This window comes from Cygnus olor, chromosome 20, assembly GCF_009769625.2.
Source record: "Cygnus olor isolate bCygOlo1 chromosome 20, bCygOlo1.pri.v2, whole genome shotgun sequence".
Classification (NCBI taxonomy): Eukaryota; Metazoa; Chordata; class Aves; order Anseriformes; family Anatidae; genus Cygnus; species Cygnus olor.
The window spans coordinates 5,039,034-5,055,878 of NC_049188.1; the positions used below are offsets into that span (position 1 = coordinate 5,039,034).

At 63.2% G+C, this 16,845-nt stretch overlaps 1 protein-coding gene across 1 annotated transcript; it reads left to right on the forward strand.

Moving 5' to 3' along the window:
- Positions 1 to 3,320: 3,320 nt before the first annotated feature.
- SSC4D (scavenger receptor cysteine rich family member with 4 domains) lies at positions 3,321 to 13,576 on the forward strand. Its single transcript, XM_040532929.1, has 10 exons — positions 3,321 to 3,332; positions 5,991 to 6,023; positions 6,303 to 6,555; positions 6,743 to 7,201; positions 7,255 to 8,250; positions 8,890 to 8,970; positions 9,242 to 9,319; positions 10,386 to 10,697; positions 10,729 to 11,319; positions 11,467 to 13,576. The coding sequence occupies exons 1-10, from the start codon at positions 3,321 to 3,323 to the stop codon at positions 11,781 to 11,783; spliced, it is 3,132 nt and encodes a 1,043-aa protein (XP_040388863.1). The 3' UTR covers positions 11,784 to 13,576.
- Positions 13,577 to 16,845: the final 3,269 nt, after the last annotated feature.

Sequence of the window (16,845 nt, forward strand, 5' to 3'; positions counted from 1 at the left end):
CCCAACCTTTTCTCCCCTCAGCCAAAATACACCTGGGGTTTGGCCAGCTCACTGCCGAGGGAAGCCTTTTTTCTCCCCATACCCCTGCAGACTTGTGAAAATCCTGGACAGGGAGGGGAGCATCTTCAGGCTGCCCAAACGGAGGCCTTGCTTCGCGGTGCCCCCGGGCTGGATGCGGATCGCTTGTGACAGCGACCATCCATAGCTCGGGGCTCTGGCAGGCAGCCAGGGTGCCTGAAAGTTTTTCAGAGTTTGGGCAAAACAGACCAAAAAGGCACCTTTGAAACTAGCATTTATGAGCAGACTAATTATAACTTTGCCGCTGCTGGGGAATAAAAAGTCAATGCCTACTTGCTAATTACTGCAACACCAGAAGGAATATCGGCAGGTGGGTAACGGCGCAGTCACCGGTGGTTGTCGCTGCTTTGTACCGAGGTGAAGCACAAACGTTTGGGGGCACGGGCTTCCTGCAGACCCACAAAGAAGGGCAGCGAGGCACCCGCTGCCTGCACTGAAAGCCGGAGCAGAAATCCTGCTGGTTGTGGCTTCAGCTTGTCCAAAGCCAAAGGCAGACCAGCGTTCCCAAATCACTGGGGGGGCTTAAGAATCCGCAAGAAAACCCAGCACGTTTTTGCGGTCCTTTTCAGTTGCCCTCAAGAGTGTTGAGACTTTCGATGGGCTTTTTCTTGCAGCAGCGATGGTTGAACAAGCTTCCATTTAAAATAACGCGGGATGCCCCCATGGCCATCAGCTCCATCGGTCTCCAAGAGGGGAGCTGGGACCCACGGGTGTGCAGCGCTGTGAGGCTGGCCCTGGCTGGAAGCTCAGGGAGATGACCCAGACATGAAGCACCTGAGGAGGGGGGGAAAGGTTTCCCCTGGATGGGAGACAGGGTAACACCACCAACCCAAATCTGGTGATTTTTGGAGAGCCCGGAAAAACCTTCCTTGACTTCGCCCTTGGGAAAGAGGAGCACAGGTGCCACCGATGTCTTGTGCGGCGAGCAGAGGCTGGGGGCCAGCAGGGGACCTGCTGGGGATGCCCAGGGACACACGGGGAGCGCTGCTGGTTTGGGACCTGTGTCTTGCCCGCACAAACAGGCCCGATCCAGGCATTGCGGGGTGCCAGCAGGATTGGGACTGTGTCCTCGCTGCCTTCCCTGTGATGAAGGCCTTGCTGCCTTCTCCAAAATGGGGCAGGAAAGCGGGGAGGGGGAAGCGAGGAGCCCAGATGCCCTCCGCCCGCTCCCGGAGGCATTCAGCCGGCTCCCGGTGCCAGCCTGAAACCCGAGCCAGTCCCACCCCATCCCGCCTCGCTCATCGTCCCCTCTTCCTCTCCTCTCTCTGCTTTTTCTCGTCCTCCTCTTCCTCTCCTCCCTCCTCATCCTCCCTCCCCGGGCCGCCTCCCCCAGGAGGGGATGGGCAGCCCCACAATGGGGCGACGTGGGCACCTTCCGACCCCACAACCGTGAGCCTTCCTCTGCCAGCAGCAGCATCCAACCCCAGGGTGGCACGGGATGACAGGCTGGAGCTGCTCTGTCGATGGACGAGATTCTTTTTCTCTTCCTTCTTTTTATTTTTTTGTCATTTTCTAAAAAAATTTGCACCTGCCCCCGCGCTGAAAGAAAAGCTTCCTGCCTTATCCCCACTGCCTCCTGCCTGGGATAAGAGGCAACATTCATTTCATCAATTATTTTTTATTTTTGTTAACTAACCAGCCAGCAATTTTCTTGACTTCAGAAGAGAATCTTTATTTCTGGGATTTAATATACCCCTTTTTATACTGCAAAGAAAATATCGAACAGGTATGTGGATTGATGACACTACTTTTGGAAGAGGGTTGGTCCAGTAGCAAATGTGTCTCTTCTGGTCTGAAGGAAGGAGTTTTTGTGGTTTATTTGCCGGGATCTGCAGGGGAAGTGGGGATTTACCTTGATGGGGACAGCTGGGGCTGCGGCTCGCATTTCGGTGGTTAATGACTGCCAGGGCACGGGGGTAGCTGGAGCAGGAGGAAGGGTGGATATGGGATGGATGCGGGGTGGATATGAAGTGGATGCAGGATGCATGCGGGATGAATGTGGGATGGATGCAAGGTGGATGCAGGATGGATGAGGGATGGATGTGGGATGGGATGCAGGATGCATGCGGGATGGATGTGGGATGGATGCAAGGTGGATGCAGGATGGATGAGGGATGGATGTGGGATGGGATGCAGGATGCATGCGGGATGGATGTGGGATGGGTGTGGGGTGGATGTGGGGTGGGTATGGGGTGGATGCTTGCCCACAGCAGGGCTGGTGCAGGCAGCATGCCGAGGGGCTGCTGGCCCACAGCAGCGTGCCGGCCGTCTTTCAGCCCCTCTCCGCCGCAGAGCAGGGAGGGCCGGCAGGACAAAAGGCGACATTCTTCAGAGCGGCATAAGCATGAATGGAGTATTGAGAAATGCGATGTTAGGGCCTAGATTGATTTCCGTGCCCCGTAACTGAGCCGTTGGTGTGCTGGCGGGTCTCCTCCGAGCGCTGGGTCGGCAGCAGCCCCACAGCAGGAGCAGGGGTGTGTATGGGGCTGCACCCTATGTGGAAGGTCCATCCTGCACCCGTGGGAAGGTGCTGAGTCCCCATTTCTGACCATCAGCAGAAGTGGCAGTAGCAGCACCCATCGCTCCAAGAAGCCCCGTCCAAGCTGCAGAGTCTAATTTTAGGCCTCCAGCTATCCAAGATTTACAGCCTGGCTTTACAGCCACCGTGAAATAGTGTCCTCAGGATGGCACCCCTCCACCAGGCCCTGGCAGTGCTGTCCCTGTCCCCGTCCCCATGGTGAGAGCCTGGTGCTGGGGACGTGCTGGGTGCGGGCTGTCCCTGCCAGTGCGCACCCAACAGAGCTAATGTTTACCTTTTCTACAGCAGCTTTTGAACCGAGCAGCAAATGGAGGGGGAATTGTGTCTCTTTAATAAGAGGAGAGCACCGAGGGAGGGAGAGGAGCTGCGCGATGGAGAGGGAGAAGCATGGATGTAGCCAGCCCGATAATTCAGGGAGGGTTTCTCACCAACTGCGCGGTGGGAGCCTGGCACAGCCTTGGAGGCTTTTTGCTGGGTTTCCTGCTCTTGTGAATTCTTCAGCCCCGGAGGAGCAATGCCAGGAGCCTCCCCAAAAGAGGGCTGTGACTTGCTGGGGTGACATGAAGCACCTTCACGTCCCAGAAGGGGGCTGCATGGCGTGCTGGAGTGCCACGTCGATGCGGTGGTTTAGGGATTACCCATGCGGACGGGGAGCCTGTTTCCACCTCTTCCAGCGGTTAATTTAATGTGTGCCTCATGCGGCATGGTGTATGCGGTGGGTGTGTGCTGCGGAATCTGCCTGTAACCTCATGCAGAGGACAGAGAAGGACGAACTCCACGGGGGTGCACAGAGGGTGCACCTGGGGCGGTGGCACCGTGGCACAGCCCAGCGGGCAGGATTGTGGCCCGCTGCACGGTGCCGGGGCAGCAGCCCTCAGGGTCCTGAGCTTTGGTTTTGAGGATACAAGGTGCCCCTGAAGCCACACAGGAGAACACCTTGTTCTCAGCAAAAGCCAGCCCGAGCCCTGATTTTGATGCGACTTCTGCTCCAGCCGCCCCCCCGCCATCGCTAACGCTGGTGTCTGCGTGTTCCAGGGACAGCAGGAACCTCGAGTGGAGATGAGCCCTGGGCCGTGCCCGGTGTGCGGGGCACTGCCTGCCTCCCTGCTCCTCCTCCTCCTCCTCAGCCCCACAGGTGAGCTCTGGCTGGGACTGGGGTCTCAGGCACCGAGGTTCTTCCTCCTGGCTTGCCGCGGCAGGCAGATCGTCTTTGTGCGGAGAGTGCCACCACGTCCCTGGTGGCACTGAAGGAGGGAGCGAGCTTGGCTCTTATCTCCCACCACGGATTATGTGTGATAGCAAGCCCAAGACCATCCGGTGGCTGGAGCAGGATGCTGCCAGCATCCCCGGGGCATCCCCACGGAGGTGCTGGGGGCTGAGCACGCAGCCCAGGGCACAGGCTGGGCTCCTGGCGGGTGCTCACAGCCGGGGTATCGCTGCTTTCGCTCTCCTTCATGCTGTCGGGAAGCATTTCAGTCGAAACTGGTGAAAGCGATTCCTGCTCCAGGATGAGCAGGCCCACACCAGAGCTTCAGCAACACAATTATTCCAGTTTGACAAAAAGCCAAACCACGCCAGTGCCGTGCTGGTGCGGTGGCACCACGCTCTGTGACACCAACCTCTCCACGCTGTCCTGCTCTTCTTCATGAGTGGGCGCAGCAAAGTCACTAACGAAGGGCGATGTGTCCTCCTGGTTGGTGGTTTTGTTTAGAAATGTGCCCTGAGAGGGGCTGTGTTTACACAGTTCCTTCTTCTTTCTTTTATTTTTTATTTTTTTGGCTTTGTGAGGCTGGATCAGAGAGAGCTGGAAGCTGCGTCTGTTCCCCAGGAACACCGGTTTCCTCATTAGTGTGGACACACCGCGCGCATTTTTTCAGGCCTCCCTTGACTTTGCTGGAGGATGCTCTTAAATGAATGCTTCAGAGCTTTGATCCTGATGGATGGGAGATGAATATGGAATATTTAACAAAGCCATTCTCACACGCTGCTTGGAATAGGTGGCAAAAACCCACCCGAGCCAGGATCAATCACTCCTAAAAACCCCAGCACCTCCACCCACCCTTTGGCATCTCCCCCCAGCCTTTCCTCCCAGGTGCCAAGACACTGTCACAGCGCCTTGCTGTCATATGGGGGGCCTCCAGCTCCCCCCTTGGCACCCCTCCTGTGCAGCACCCACACAGGGGGGCACCCTTGGGACACGGCAAGTGCCCGGTGCTGGGTACAGGCAGGCCAGCATCAAGCACCCCCAAAGCAGGCTCCTGGCCAGAAAACGGTGAGAGAAATGGGCTAAATGCTGCTGCAGCGACCCAAAAGAAAGCCCTAGGTACCGTGTGGTGCTGCCCACGTCCCAGAAAAGCATTTCTGTTTAATTGGGCAGACAAACGAGGGGTCCCCCCGCTCCATCCCCAGCCTGGCAGAGCTCCTTGCAGGCTGGGGGGGCGGGCGTTGGTGAGGCAGCCCCTTGCCGGAGGCCTGGCAGCATCCCCCGGGCTCCTGTTTCCTGAAGGGATCAGTTACCAGCAGGTGAGCCCCTGCTGTGTGCTCCTCCCTGCCCACCCCACCAAACGTGCCCCATCTCCTGCCCTGGCACCCGCCAAGGGTCCTAAGGTTCCCTGTGTTTTGGGGCCGCATCCTGAGTTTTCCCTGGTGGGGATGCTGCAGCAGGTGGGTGTTTCCCAGGTGCTTGCACCACTGCGAGGTGGAAGATGTGGTTGCAAGAGGCGGATCCGCATGGACCTGCCGTGCCCTGCAGCAGCAGCACCCTGCAGCTCGCCCGGCTTCGGGGCCACCCTTGGCGTGGCTTCATCCCATCAGCTGTGTCGGTACACGCATCGAAACACACAGCTTGCAAAATGCTGACTGCATTGTGAAAAAAAATAAAAAAATACAATGCATAGAGAGCTGCCCAGCGCAGCGTTTTCCATCAGGAAATCACCAGCAGGCTCCCCGTGGTGGCAGGCAGGACCATTTCTCTGGGGGCTGCTGCCGTCGCTCGCCGTGCCCATAAAGCAAAGCTGCTGGCAGCGAGACAACGCGGGGAGCGGAGAGGAGAGGCAGCAGTGAAAGGCTCCTTCTGTCTGGAAGCTACCAGCTCCCGGGCGCGCGCCAGGAGAGCAGCTTGGTTTCATTAGGCTGCTAACAGCCACCCTTGGCACCTCTCTGCCGAGCTCCATCCAAGGGTTTCGGGGAGCTGTGGGGACCCGGGGGAGCTGAGAGCGAGGGCGGTGGTGGGCGAGACGCAGGGGGCTGGAGCTGCCAACTCCTCTGGAGCAGAGCCGAAATAATTCCCAGCACGTGCAGCTGGTCCCAGCCCTGCTCCCTCCATCCCTGTGCGTTTATCCGGGGAGTCCTGATCCTGCCTTCTCTGTTTCAGGCACCTCCAAGCCTGCTCCGCGGCCGTTCCCAGGTGAGGTCCTTCTCTCCGAGCCGCTTTTCTCCAGGTTTTGCAGCTGAAGAAAAAAAAAAAAATGCGGTTTTGTTACAAATGGGGCTGCAGATAGGAGGCATGTTGGTTTGGAACAAAGAGCGGCAGCAGAAAGCTAAACTTCTTTTACGGAGAGGAAATAGGGATCCTTTATTAGCCCCACGCTGCTTGTTATCAGGCGAGGAAATCCTGCCAGCCCCTGCCGGCTGCCTGTCCCCGTGTCACTCACTGTGCCCCCGTCAATAAGTCCCTCGAGGGCAGCTTACACACGCGCTCCCCGCCGCCAGCAGCCTGGGGAAGCGTTTCCCTGCCGCCAGTTCCCACTGGGGACCGACTGCGGCCGCGTTCGCCGAGACGAGCAGCAACCTGCTAATTGCGCCTCGTCACCCGAGCCGCGCGGTGGCACACGGCTGGGTTGTTCCCGGGCTGCCAGCAGCCAGGAGGACAGGTGATATTGCACCTCGCGTGATCAAAAAAAGGTGCAGGGGTGCCCGTGTCCCCGCCATCGAGCTCAGTAGGTGTTAGTAATGGGGTTGGCATGCTAGCGGCTGGCCCACGCTGTAGCCAAGAGTCACCCATTTGATCCAAGGAGCGGCGATTCGGGGCAGAATGGGCCCAAAACCTCCATAATGGAGACATTTCTGGGTGTCTGCTGCCTCCTGGCCAGCCCGCTGAGCACCTCGCTGTGCCCGTCCTCGCAGAGCTGCGCCTGGCCAACGGGCCCGGCCGGTGCCAGGGCCGCCTGGAGATCCTCCACAACGGCTCGTGGGGCACGGTGTGCGACGACGACTGGGACATCGTGGACGCCAACGTGGTGTGCCGCCAGCTGGGCTGCGGCCACGCCATCGCCCTGCCGGCGCCCATGACCTTCGGGCAGGGCAGCGGGCCCATCTTCTTGGACAACGTGGACTGCAAGGGCCGGGAGGCGGCGCTGAGCGAGTGCTGGAGCCACGGCTGGGGCATCCACAACTGCTACCACTACGAGGACGTGGGCGTCATGTGTAACGGTAACGGGGATCGGTTCCTCCGGGGCGAGGGGTGCGCGGGGGGCTTGTGGCTCCACGGACCTCCCGAAGGAGTCCTGGGGTCATGTCTCAGAACCTGTTCCTCTGAGGTTGGGTCAACAGAGCCTCTGCATCCTTCCTGCGACCCTTTTCTTGGCCCCGGTCACCTCCCTGGCAGGAATTGAGGCCGTCTCTCATTCCCTCTCCAGAGCTCTTGCCCACGCCAGCAAGCGAAGGACCGACCAGCAGGACTGCCACGGCCTCGGGGCGCAGTGGGGAAGGTGAGGGGCTGGGAGCCCGTCCCGGCTGGGGGCTCTCTGAGGGGCGAGCGGAGCAGCACCACCACCACCCACCACCACCTACCGTCACCCACCATCACCCAGCACCTACCACCACAGCCCAGTCCTTACCCCCCATGCAGCCACCCCGGTGGGTTGCCCAAGAGGAGCAGACCCCCAGCAGCTCCGCCTTTGGGGCCAAATCCTGTTCCAGCACTTCGTGCAGGATCCCACCAGTCGTGCTGCCCCAAAGCAGAGCCCCTGCCGCCCGCTCAGGTGGTTTCTTCCCCACCAGAGCCCAGCTCTGTGGGTCGGTGGCCTCGAGGGGACAGCGAGACGCTTGTCCCCCGTGCTGTCACCCTCCAGGTGACGGCAGCATCCGGCTGGTGAGCGGGGCGGACGCCTGCCAGGGCCGGGTGGAGATCTTCTACGGCGGGAGCTGGGGCACGGTGTGTGACGACGACTGGGGCCTGAGCGACGCCGGCGTGGTCTGCAAGCAGCTGGGCTGCGGCCGAGCCCTGGAGTCCAAGAGCAACGCCTATTTCGGCTACGGCACGGGGCGCATCCTGCTGGACAACGTCAACTGCGAGGGCAGCGAGCCCGTCCTCTCCGCCTGCTACAGCCTCGGCTGGGGCATCCACAACTGCGGCCACCACGAGGATGCCGGGGTCATCTGCACGGGTAATTGGGGGAAAGTTGGGGGGGATAGCCCCGATGTGCCCACGGGGCTGCTGGAGCATCCTTCTCCTCTCCTGGGGCTTGGGATGGGGCCCGACCCCAGCTTCGGGATGGGACAGCAGAAATCATCTCCCTGCCCTCGCTGCGGGGCCAGGAAGGGAGGGAAGGAGCGGTGCCAGCGCCGGGAGCGCTGCCAGGCTCGCCCCCCGCCCCTCTCCCATCGCCCAGCCCCACCATTATCCGCTGATTGCCATTCATAACGTTAATAAGCCCCTTGAATTCCCTCGTTATCGTGGCTAATGACTGGAGCAGGAAGCGCCACCGCTTTCCTGCTATTAGCCGACAATGGGGCTGATGGGGGGAAAGGGGAAATTTTCTCAGGGTGTCCCTTTGCGCCTCAAACACGGGCCATGTGGGGGCCAGGTGGCAGCGCTCAGAGCCCGTCAGGTGGGGCAGGACCTCGAGGAACCCGGCTTTGGAGCTGGCGGTGGGGCTGACTGCACGCTGCCTGCCTCCGCCGCGCTCCCCGCTGCTCCTTACTCTGCTCATATTCAAATATTTTGTGTATCGAGGCTCAGAAATGTCCTGCAGCACTTCTATGGGGCTTGGAGAAGCTCCATCTCCAGCATGTGGGAAGTGGGGACGAAAGAAGTCTATCTCCAGCTCCATTTCCATCTCCATCTTCATCTGTCATCTCCATCATCTCCTTCTCCATCATGTCCATCATCTCCATCTCCGTCATCTCCATCATCTCCTTCTCCATCATCTCCACCATCTCCCTCCATCCTTTCCATCCTCACACCCTTGCACCACTCTGCTCTGCGTCCCAGCCCAGCTGCTCTGCAGCTTCTCCCCGCTTGTCCCCTCTGTCCCTCTATGTCCCTGCAGGGCTGGACACGTCCACCATCACGTCCTTCACCACCTCGGTGGCCCTGGACTACCAGGAGACGCTCACTGCCACAGCCACAGGTATGGGGTCAGCAGCCACCAGTGCCATGGCGGGGTGGGGGGCTCCAGGCGCTGGTGGCTCCCTGGGCTGTCCCTGCCCAGGGGACAGGGGACCCAGGCGCATCTTGGTGAGGTTTTGGGGCTCTCCTGGGTGACCTTCCCCATGACACATCCCTGGGAACCTCTTGCTGGCCCCTCAAGTGACTTTGCCATGAGGCCACCATGGTGCTGGGGGGCAACGGGAGCCGGGGCCGGACCCCCCAGTGTCCCCATGTCCCTGTCCTTGTCTCAGCGGTGACAGACGGCCGTGAGCAGCCCACGCCGGTGACCGAGGTGGCCACAACCGCGCTCCTCACCTCCCAGATGGAAAGTAAGCGTGTGGCTGCCGCTGGTGCCGCACGGGGTCTGGTGCGGCCCCCACCCCGAGGTGCCCCTGCCCCAGCCGTGGGAACACGACCCCGTAACCCCAGGGCTCGACCCATACGCCAGGGGCACCCCAGGGCTCACTCCGTGCTGCCGGGGGCTGCCCCATGTCCCCAGGGGTTCACGCCCCTGCCCCCCCAGATTCATCCCATGTCCCCAGGAGTTACCCGATGATCGCAGTGTGCACCGCTGCCACCAGGGTGTCACCCCATCTCCCCAGGGGGCTCCCCTGATGTCCTCAGCCCCCCCCACCCCCATCCTTCCATGGTGATCACCCCATACCCACAGAGCTACCTCCTACACCCCTGGGGGCTCCCCCCATCTCCCCACGCCCCCGACATCCTTCCATGGTGTTCACCCCATATCCACAGGGCTCTCCCCATCTCCCCACGCCCCCCCCCCCCATCCTCCCATGCTGTTCCCCCCATCTTCCTCTGCCACCCCCCATTTCCCCATGCCCCCCCCCCACACTCTCCCATGCCGTTCCCCCCATCTCCCCAGTGGCTCCTCCCATCTCCCCACGCCCCCCCCCATCCTCCCATACTGTCCCCCCCATCTCCCCACGCCCTCCCCATCTCCCCACGACCCCCCATCCTCCCATACTGTCCCCCCCATCTCCCCACGCCCCCCCCATCTCCCCACGCCCCCCCCATCCTCCCATACTGTCCCCCCCCAATCTCCCCACGCCCCCCCCATCCTCCCATACTGTCCCCCCCCATCTCCCCACGCCCCCCCCATCCTCCCATACTGTCCCCCCCATCTCCCCACGCCCCCCCATCTCCCCACGCCCCCCCCATCCTCCCATACTGTCCCCCCCAATCTCCCCACGCCCCCCCCATCCTCCCATACTGTCCCCCCCCATCTCCCCACGCCCCCCCCATCCTCCCATACTGTCCCCCCCCATCTCCCCACGCCCCCCCCAACCTCCCCACACACCCCCCCCCCCCCCCCCCCCCCCACCCCCCACCCTTTAGGGTCCCCCCCCCCGTGGCTGTGCCGGCGCCCACCCGCAGGTGGCGGCGTGCGGCTGGCGGACGGCAACGGGAGCTGCCGCGGGCGGGTGGAGGTGCGGCACGGCGGCACCTGGGGCACGGTCTGCGACGACGACTGGGACTTCGCCGACGCCCAGGTGGTGTGCCGGCAGCTGGGCTGCGGCCACGCCGTCTCCGCCACCGTCCTCGGCTTCTTCGGCTTCGGCAGCGGGCCCGTGCTGCTGGACAACGTGGGGTGCGGCGGCGGCGAAGCGCGGCTGGCCGACTGCTTCCACCTGGGCTGGGGGCGGCACAACTGCGGGCACCACGAGGACGCCGGGGTCGTCTGCCGAGGTGGGTCGCACGAGGCGCCCCCGCCGCGAGCGGGCGTCGGATGGGGCGGGGGCGGGAGAGGCCGCGGGGAGGGCAGGGGGGCTCGTTCGGGTGGGGGGTGATGGGGTTTGGGGTACCCCGGCCGGGCGCCGGCGCGCCGAGGTCCCCAGGGAGGTGGTCGCGGCACCCAGCCTGTGGGTTTGGGGGTGTTTGGACGGGGGTCTCAGACACGCGGTGTGGTTTTTGGGCGGCCCGGTGCTGAGCCGGGTGATGGACTTGACCCTGGTGGGTCCCTTCCGATTTGGGATGTTCTGCGGTTCCGTGGTTCGGGGAGGACGGCGGCAGCGGGATGCTGGCAGGTGGCGGCCGAAGCGTGGGTGCCGCCTCTGCTCCCATGGGTGCGCCCTGCTCCTGCGGCTACAAGCACGGGGACCACGTTTCCATGCTACGTCACCTGTCCCCAGCTCCTGTCCCCTGCCAGCCGCTCACACGGGGACTCTGAGCTGGCCCCAAAAAGCATGGACATCCCCCGAACTGCCCTTCCCACCCCTTCCCCCTGCTCCAGGTGCTGACGACTCAGGAGACCATTCCCAAGAAGCCACCGTTACAGCCACCACGCCAGCCCCGGCCCACCCGGAGGACGGTAGGTGCCCTGTGGTCCCCGGGGGGATGGATGCCATCATCCGGAGGTCCTTGGGACGGAGGCTGGGAGAAGCGAGGCTTGTTTTGGGACGAGCCCCACCTCCCCCACCTGACGGGGAGCCACCCCACCCCGACGTCCTCCCCGCAGGCTCCCTGCGCCTGGTGAACGGCAGCCACCGGTGCGAGGGGCGCGTGGAGATGTTCCACCTGTCCCAGTGGGGCACGGTGTGCGACGACGCCTGGGACCTGCGGGACGCCGAGGTGGTGTGCCGGCAGCTGGGCTGCGGGCGCGCCGTGGCGGCGCTGGGGGAAGCGCCCTACGGCCGGGGCGCCGGCTACATCTTCCTCGACAACCTCAAGTGCAAGGGCAGCGAGCCCTCGCTGCTGCGCTGCTCCCACATCCGCTGGGACGTCCACAACTGCGACCACTCGGAGGACGCCGGCGCCGTCTGCAGCCTCCTATGACCGGCCACCCGCAGGGACCCTCGCGCGGGTACAGCGGGGAGGGGGCTCGGGGTTCAGGAGCTGGGGAGGGATGGGGGGCTCCGTGGGGATTTTTAATGCAGCAGGGTATAAATCAGGCGGGCGGGAGCTGGTGCCAAGCACGCTCAAACGAGACACGAGGTGTGTTTCGAGCCCAGCTTCCCAGGGAAATGAGGTTGGGCAATCACGCTGGCTGCGCGTGGACGTGTGCCTCGCCGGCTCGTGAACCCGCCGGCTGGCTTCACCCGAGTTGGGCAGAAGGGGAGAGGTCTCCAAGGTGATGCTTTCCCATTTAATTCTTTAAAATAGACAGCGGGGGGAGGGAGAGGCCTCTACAGGGGGGGAAACCTAACGAGCTCAACACCATATGAGCCATCAGAGAATCCACCAGCAAGCACTGCTGGACGCCAGCCTTTGAGAGCAGAATTTGTGCCCCAGCACCACCCGCTAGCACACATGGGGCCAGGCAGAGGTGGCTCCTGGTGGCCGGTGTCCCCAGCTTGGACACAGCCAGCTCCCTGCCTCCACGTCCCCTCTCGTCCCTCGGGGCACTGCCTGGGGCTCCCTCGGGCGTTTGGGGTCAGCGCTGGGTTTCCTCGGCTCCTAAAGTCTTGGCTGAAGCTTCTCCCCCCCCCCCAAACTGCCCATTGGAAAGCAAAACAAAACACAAAAACAAATAAAAAAAATAGGTTTTGGTGTGAAATCTGGTTGGTTTCAGCCATTTTGTTTAAGAGATGAGGGGAGCAAAATGGATTTTCTGCTGTGAAATTGACTCGGGATTGTACCTGGGAAACGTAACCCAGGGCTGAACTCCATCCAGAACATTCCAGCTGCTCTGCAGCGAGGTGCTGCCGTTCTTCCCTTTGCTTTGCAACCCCCCGTTAACCCATGCACGAGGTTTCTCTCCCCGTGCCGCCAGGAGAAACACCAAGAACCCTCCCAAATTCTCACACAGGGCCACATCCCGCAGCTGCCCCCTAACTTCCCCCTGTGCCCACGTCGTCTCCTCTCCTCCTGCTCCTCTCCCGAGCGCAACCACAAAAAGCTGGGGAGCAGGGCGAGACGGGGCTCCCTGCAGCCTCCCTGTGTCCCCCGTGCCCCCCGTGTCATCCCCATGTCCCCATGCCCGCTGCCACCCAGACCCCTTGCACGGCGGTGGCGCCCAGCAGCACAGCCCCTTTGTCCCTGCAGAGCACGGGGACGCACCAGGCACCATTTCCACCAGAAAGCAGAGAAAGACTCGTCGGGTCTGTGTAGGGCATGCGAAGGTGTTTATGGGGTGCCACGACTGCTGTGTAACGCAGGGGGTGCCGGGGTCCCCCTCCTCCCCACTCGGTCCCGTGTTTGTACAATTCTTTTGTTAATAATAGATTGCGCACATTCCCATTTTTTTCCACTTTTCTTACGTGTTTTTTTTGGGGCGTTGTTTTGTGAATAAATAAAATCCCTTTTCAAGTGAGCGCTTGCCTCTGTGCAACCCCTCCGAGACTCGGCGAAAGCGAACGGGCTCGGGACAGGCGACGCCCCCGCACCACGCGAGGGGGGCTCGGGTTTGGCCGTGTGAGGTCGGCACAAACCCCACCCGTGCACACAGCGGCTCACACCGAGCTGGGAACCAAGCTCGGACCCTCCTGGGCTCAGGGGAGGGATTTGGGGTCTGGCTCTGCTCCCGGCTGGCTTTGGCAGCCCCGGAGGCTGCGGGGTTGCTGCTGAAGCGGGCGGATTGCTGCTGTGCAGCTGGACGGGCTCCGCAGTGCTGACGGCAGCAAATCGGTGCTGCTCGCTGACGCCGGGGGAGCAGCCGGGCAGAGCGGCCGTGCCGGGAGCTGCTGGGGCCGCAGGCTTCTGCAGGGGGCTGGGGGTGGGCATGGGGGGGGCTCTGGGCTCAGGCTCCAGCCCCCAGCTCGATCCCACAAGGGTTTTCTGCACCCAGCCCACCAGCGTCCCACGGCGGTGGCCCCAACCGTGACACAGCCGCTGGACCTCCGCTGCCATCAGTCCCAAAACTGCTCCCAGCCTCCTGCAGGTGCCCTCGGGTGCCTCTCGTCCCCTCCCCGGCATGCTGCTCTGGGTCCAGTGGGGAAACTGAGGCACGGAAGCGACCCCCAGCAAAGCCATCGTGGCACAGCCGGGTGCGGGCTCTGGGTGCCCTGACCCTGGCAGGACGCAGGAGCAGGGTGCGCAAAACCCTTCCCACGTCCCTGCTGCCCACCCCGCTCCATCCCCTCTCCTCCCGCGTCCCTTCCCTGCTGTCACCCGCTCCCAGGACAGGCGGGGAGGAGGCTGGAGGCCAGGAGGCCACGGGGACCGCGGGGTACCGAGGGCTCTCCTCTTTTCGCACTACATCAGCTGCTTCCCCCCCCTCGGCCGGAGCAGCTGCGGCCCCGCACGGGTCGATGCCATCGATTAGTTCCTGCCTCCGTCCCCAGAGAGGGGATGGCGCGGAGGCCGGGGAGAGAGAATGAATATTTCACAAGGTCCGGGCAAAAGCCGGGGTTATTTTGGGGCCTGGATTTATGGCCTATTAGGAATAAGGAATGAGTCTGTGCTGGGGAGAGGAGACCCATTAATCCAGGCGGAGGGAGCACAAATGAGCAAGGGGAAATGGAGGAGGCTGTAATTATTTCACCGTGTTCCAGAACAATAACTCGGTCCGGCCGGCCCGGGAGCGCTGGGAACTGGGGCACGGGCACCCCGAGAGCCCTGTGAGCCCCAGGGGGGAAGATGCCCCAGCAGGGACCCGGGCTCACTATGTGCTGTGGGGCAGGGGTGCTGAGCTGGGATTTTATCCCCATCATCAGTCTGGGGCACTTGGGGTGGACGGGGGTCCCATTTGGGGACCAGCATGAGACCATTTTTCCTGGTGGGGTGGAGGATGTGCTGCCGGCGGGGTCACCTCACCATGATTTGGGCTAGGTGCGTGGTGCAAGGCTGCTACCCCCCAATAGCCCCCGTGCCCCTTTAGGGCAATCCCACACGTGCCTATAACCACAAGTCCCTGCAGGGCCCCCACTTGCTCAGCACCACCTGGGTGACCTTGGGCTCTGCTCCCAGCCCTCCGCGCCTCCGCCCCGCAGCCCTCCCGCCTGCCTCAGTTTCCCCAGGATCATCCCTGCCCACCCCGTCCCCTGCTGTGGGGGGCTCCTGGGGACAAGGGGACCCGGGCAGGGGGGGGCTGCAGGATGCAGCCGCCACCGTGCTGCTGGCCGGGCCTCCCGCCCGCGCTGCGTCCTCCTTCCCCGCGCCTCCCGTGTCTCACGGTGACGTCAGCCCGGCGGAGCCAGCAGCTATTTCGGGATCTGCAAAGTCACTGGTGCAATTAGTCCGCTGGCCAAGGCACACAGCGCTGGGGGGGCCACAGGGCCGGCTGCCCCCACTGCGCCGGGGGGGGTCTGCACGGCCGCAGCCCTTGGGTGCCCGGAGGTCGGAGTCTCTCCTCGTCCCTGCAGGCCCAAGGGCTCCCTGCCGCGGCTGCAGATCCTCCCATCTATCATCTCCTCTCTCGTGGGTTGTGGGATTTAATTTTTTTTTCCTTCCCCCCCCCCTCCCTTCCCACCCGTTCCCCTGGCGGGAGCCATCCCACGTGGGCTGCGGAGCGCTGGCGACATCCAGCCCGCGGCCGCCCCGCAGCCTGCGCCGGCATCGCCTTCCTCCGGGGAGAGGCGGGGGAGCAGTGAGCTGGTGGCAATGTGGGGACGTGTCCCCCCCAGGACGATGTCCTGGCACAGCCTAAGGGCAGGGGGCTGCGGCTGGGAGGGGACTGGGGGGGCCTGGGCTCTGCCTTCAGCTGCGGTGGGGTTTGGGGGCTTGGCACCGGCCCCAAATTCCCCCCCCCCCAGTGCTCTTGTGCTCCCCGTGTGTTGCAGGGGTCCTGTGCCTTATTTCAGCTGATTTAGGGTGGTGGGGTTATTTAGTGTGGGGGGCTGATTTAGGGTGGGGGGATGATTTAGGACAGGGGGCTGATTTAGGGTGGTGGGCACCCCCCTCCTGTGCAGGATCAGCCCCTTCGGAGCTCCATCTCCCCCACTACCGCGGCTCCAAGGGGCTGTCCTTGTCCCCAGTGGGCTGTCCCCTTTTGTCACCTTCATTAGGGACACCCGCAAGGCTCCCTGCGGGTGACAGCTGCTGTCAGGGTCAGGCTGGGCGCTCGCCTCTGCCTTGTGCTTTGTCCTGGGGACGTGCCACGTGCTGCTGTCACGGCGGAGGGACGCCCGTCCCCGGCACACAGCACAATGAGTGAGCAGCTCCTGCCCTGCGAGGGGCTCCGTGCTTGGGGACACGGGGACATTTGGGGTGCTCGGCCCTTCTCCACGGGGCTGGGTGCTTTTTCCAGCCGCCCCCCTGCTGGGTGACAGCGAGAGGGGACACGCACATTGGTGCCGTGAGAAGCTGAGCCTGGGGGGCTCCATCCTCCCCGAAAGCAGGGCTCCAAAATCACCAAATTGCTTTAAAAACCCCAAGGCTTTCCCATGTGACCCCGGCATCCTTCAGTCCCATCCCCCATGGAAAAAAAATAAATAAAATTAAAAATACAAAATAAAAATCCTTTCTCCTCAGCCCTGCAAGATGCTAGGGAGCTGCAGCGAGGGGAGCCGTGCAGCTCCCAGCGGGGGGCACACGGGCAGGGGGGGTGACTCCGGGCGTGGGGCAGGTGCCAGGGGAGGGTGGCAGCGATGTGGGGTGCGTCTGCCCCACATTGTGTGGGGCACGGGGCTGGGGGGGCTGAGGGGGGGCCGGGCGCCGGGCGAGGCTGTGCTGAGTCACGCTGCAGAGCCGCGCAGCAAGACTGCAGCAAGCGGCTCGCCCGCCGCCACCGCCGCCTCTGCCGGGGATGGATGTGACAGCCCCGTCCTTCCCGGTGGTCCTCGCCCCGCCGGCAGCGCGGAGGGGCTGGGGGGGGGGTGTCGAGGATGGGGGGATGCCTGTGGGGGGTGATGCCACGGGGGGGCTAGGGGAGGATGGGGTCCTGCTGCGCGCCGGGTGCTGGCCGTCCCCGTGCTCCTCCGTGCAGTTCTGTGCCCCTCTCCTCTTCAGCAGGGATGGG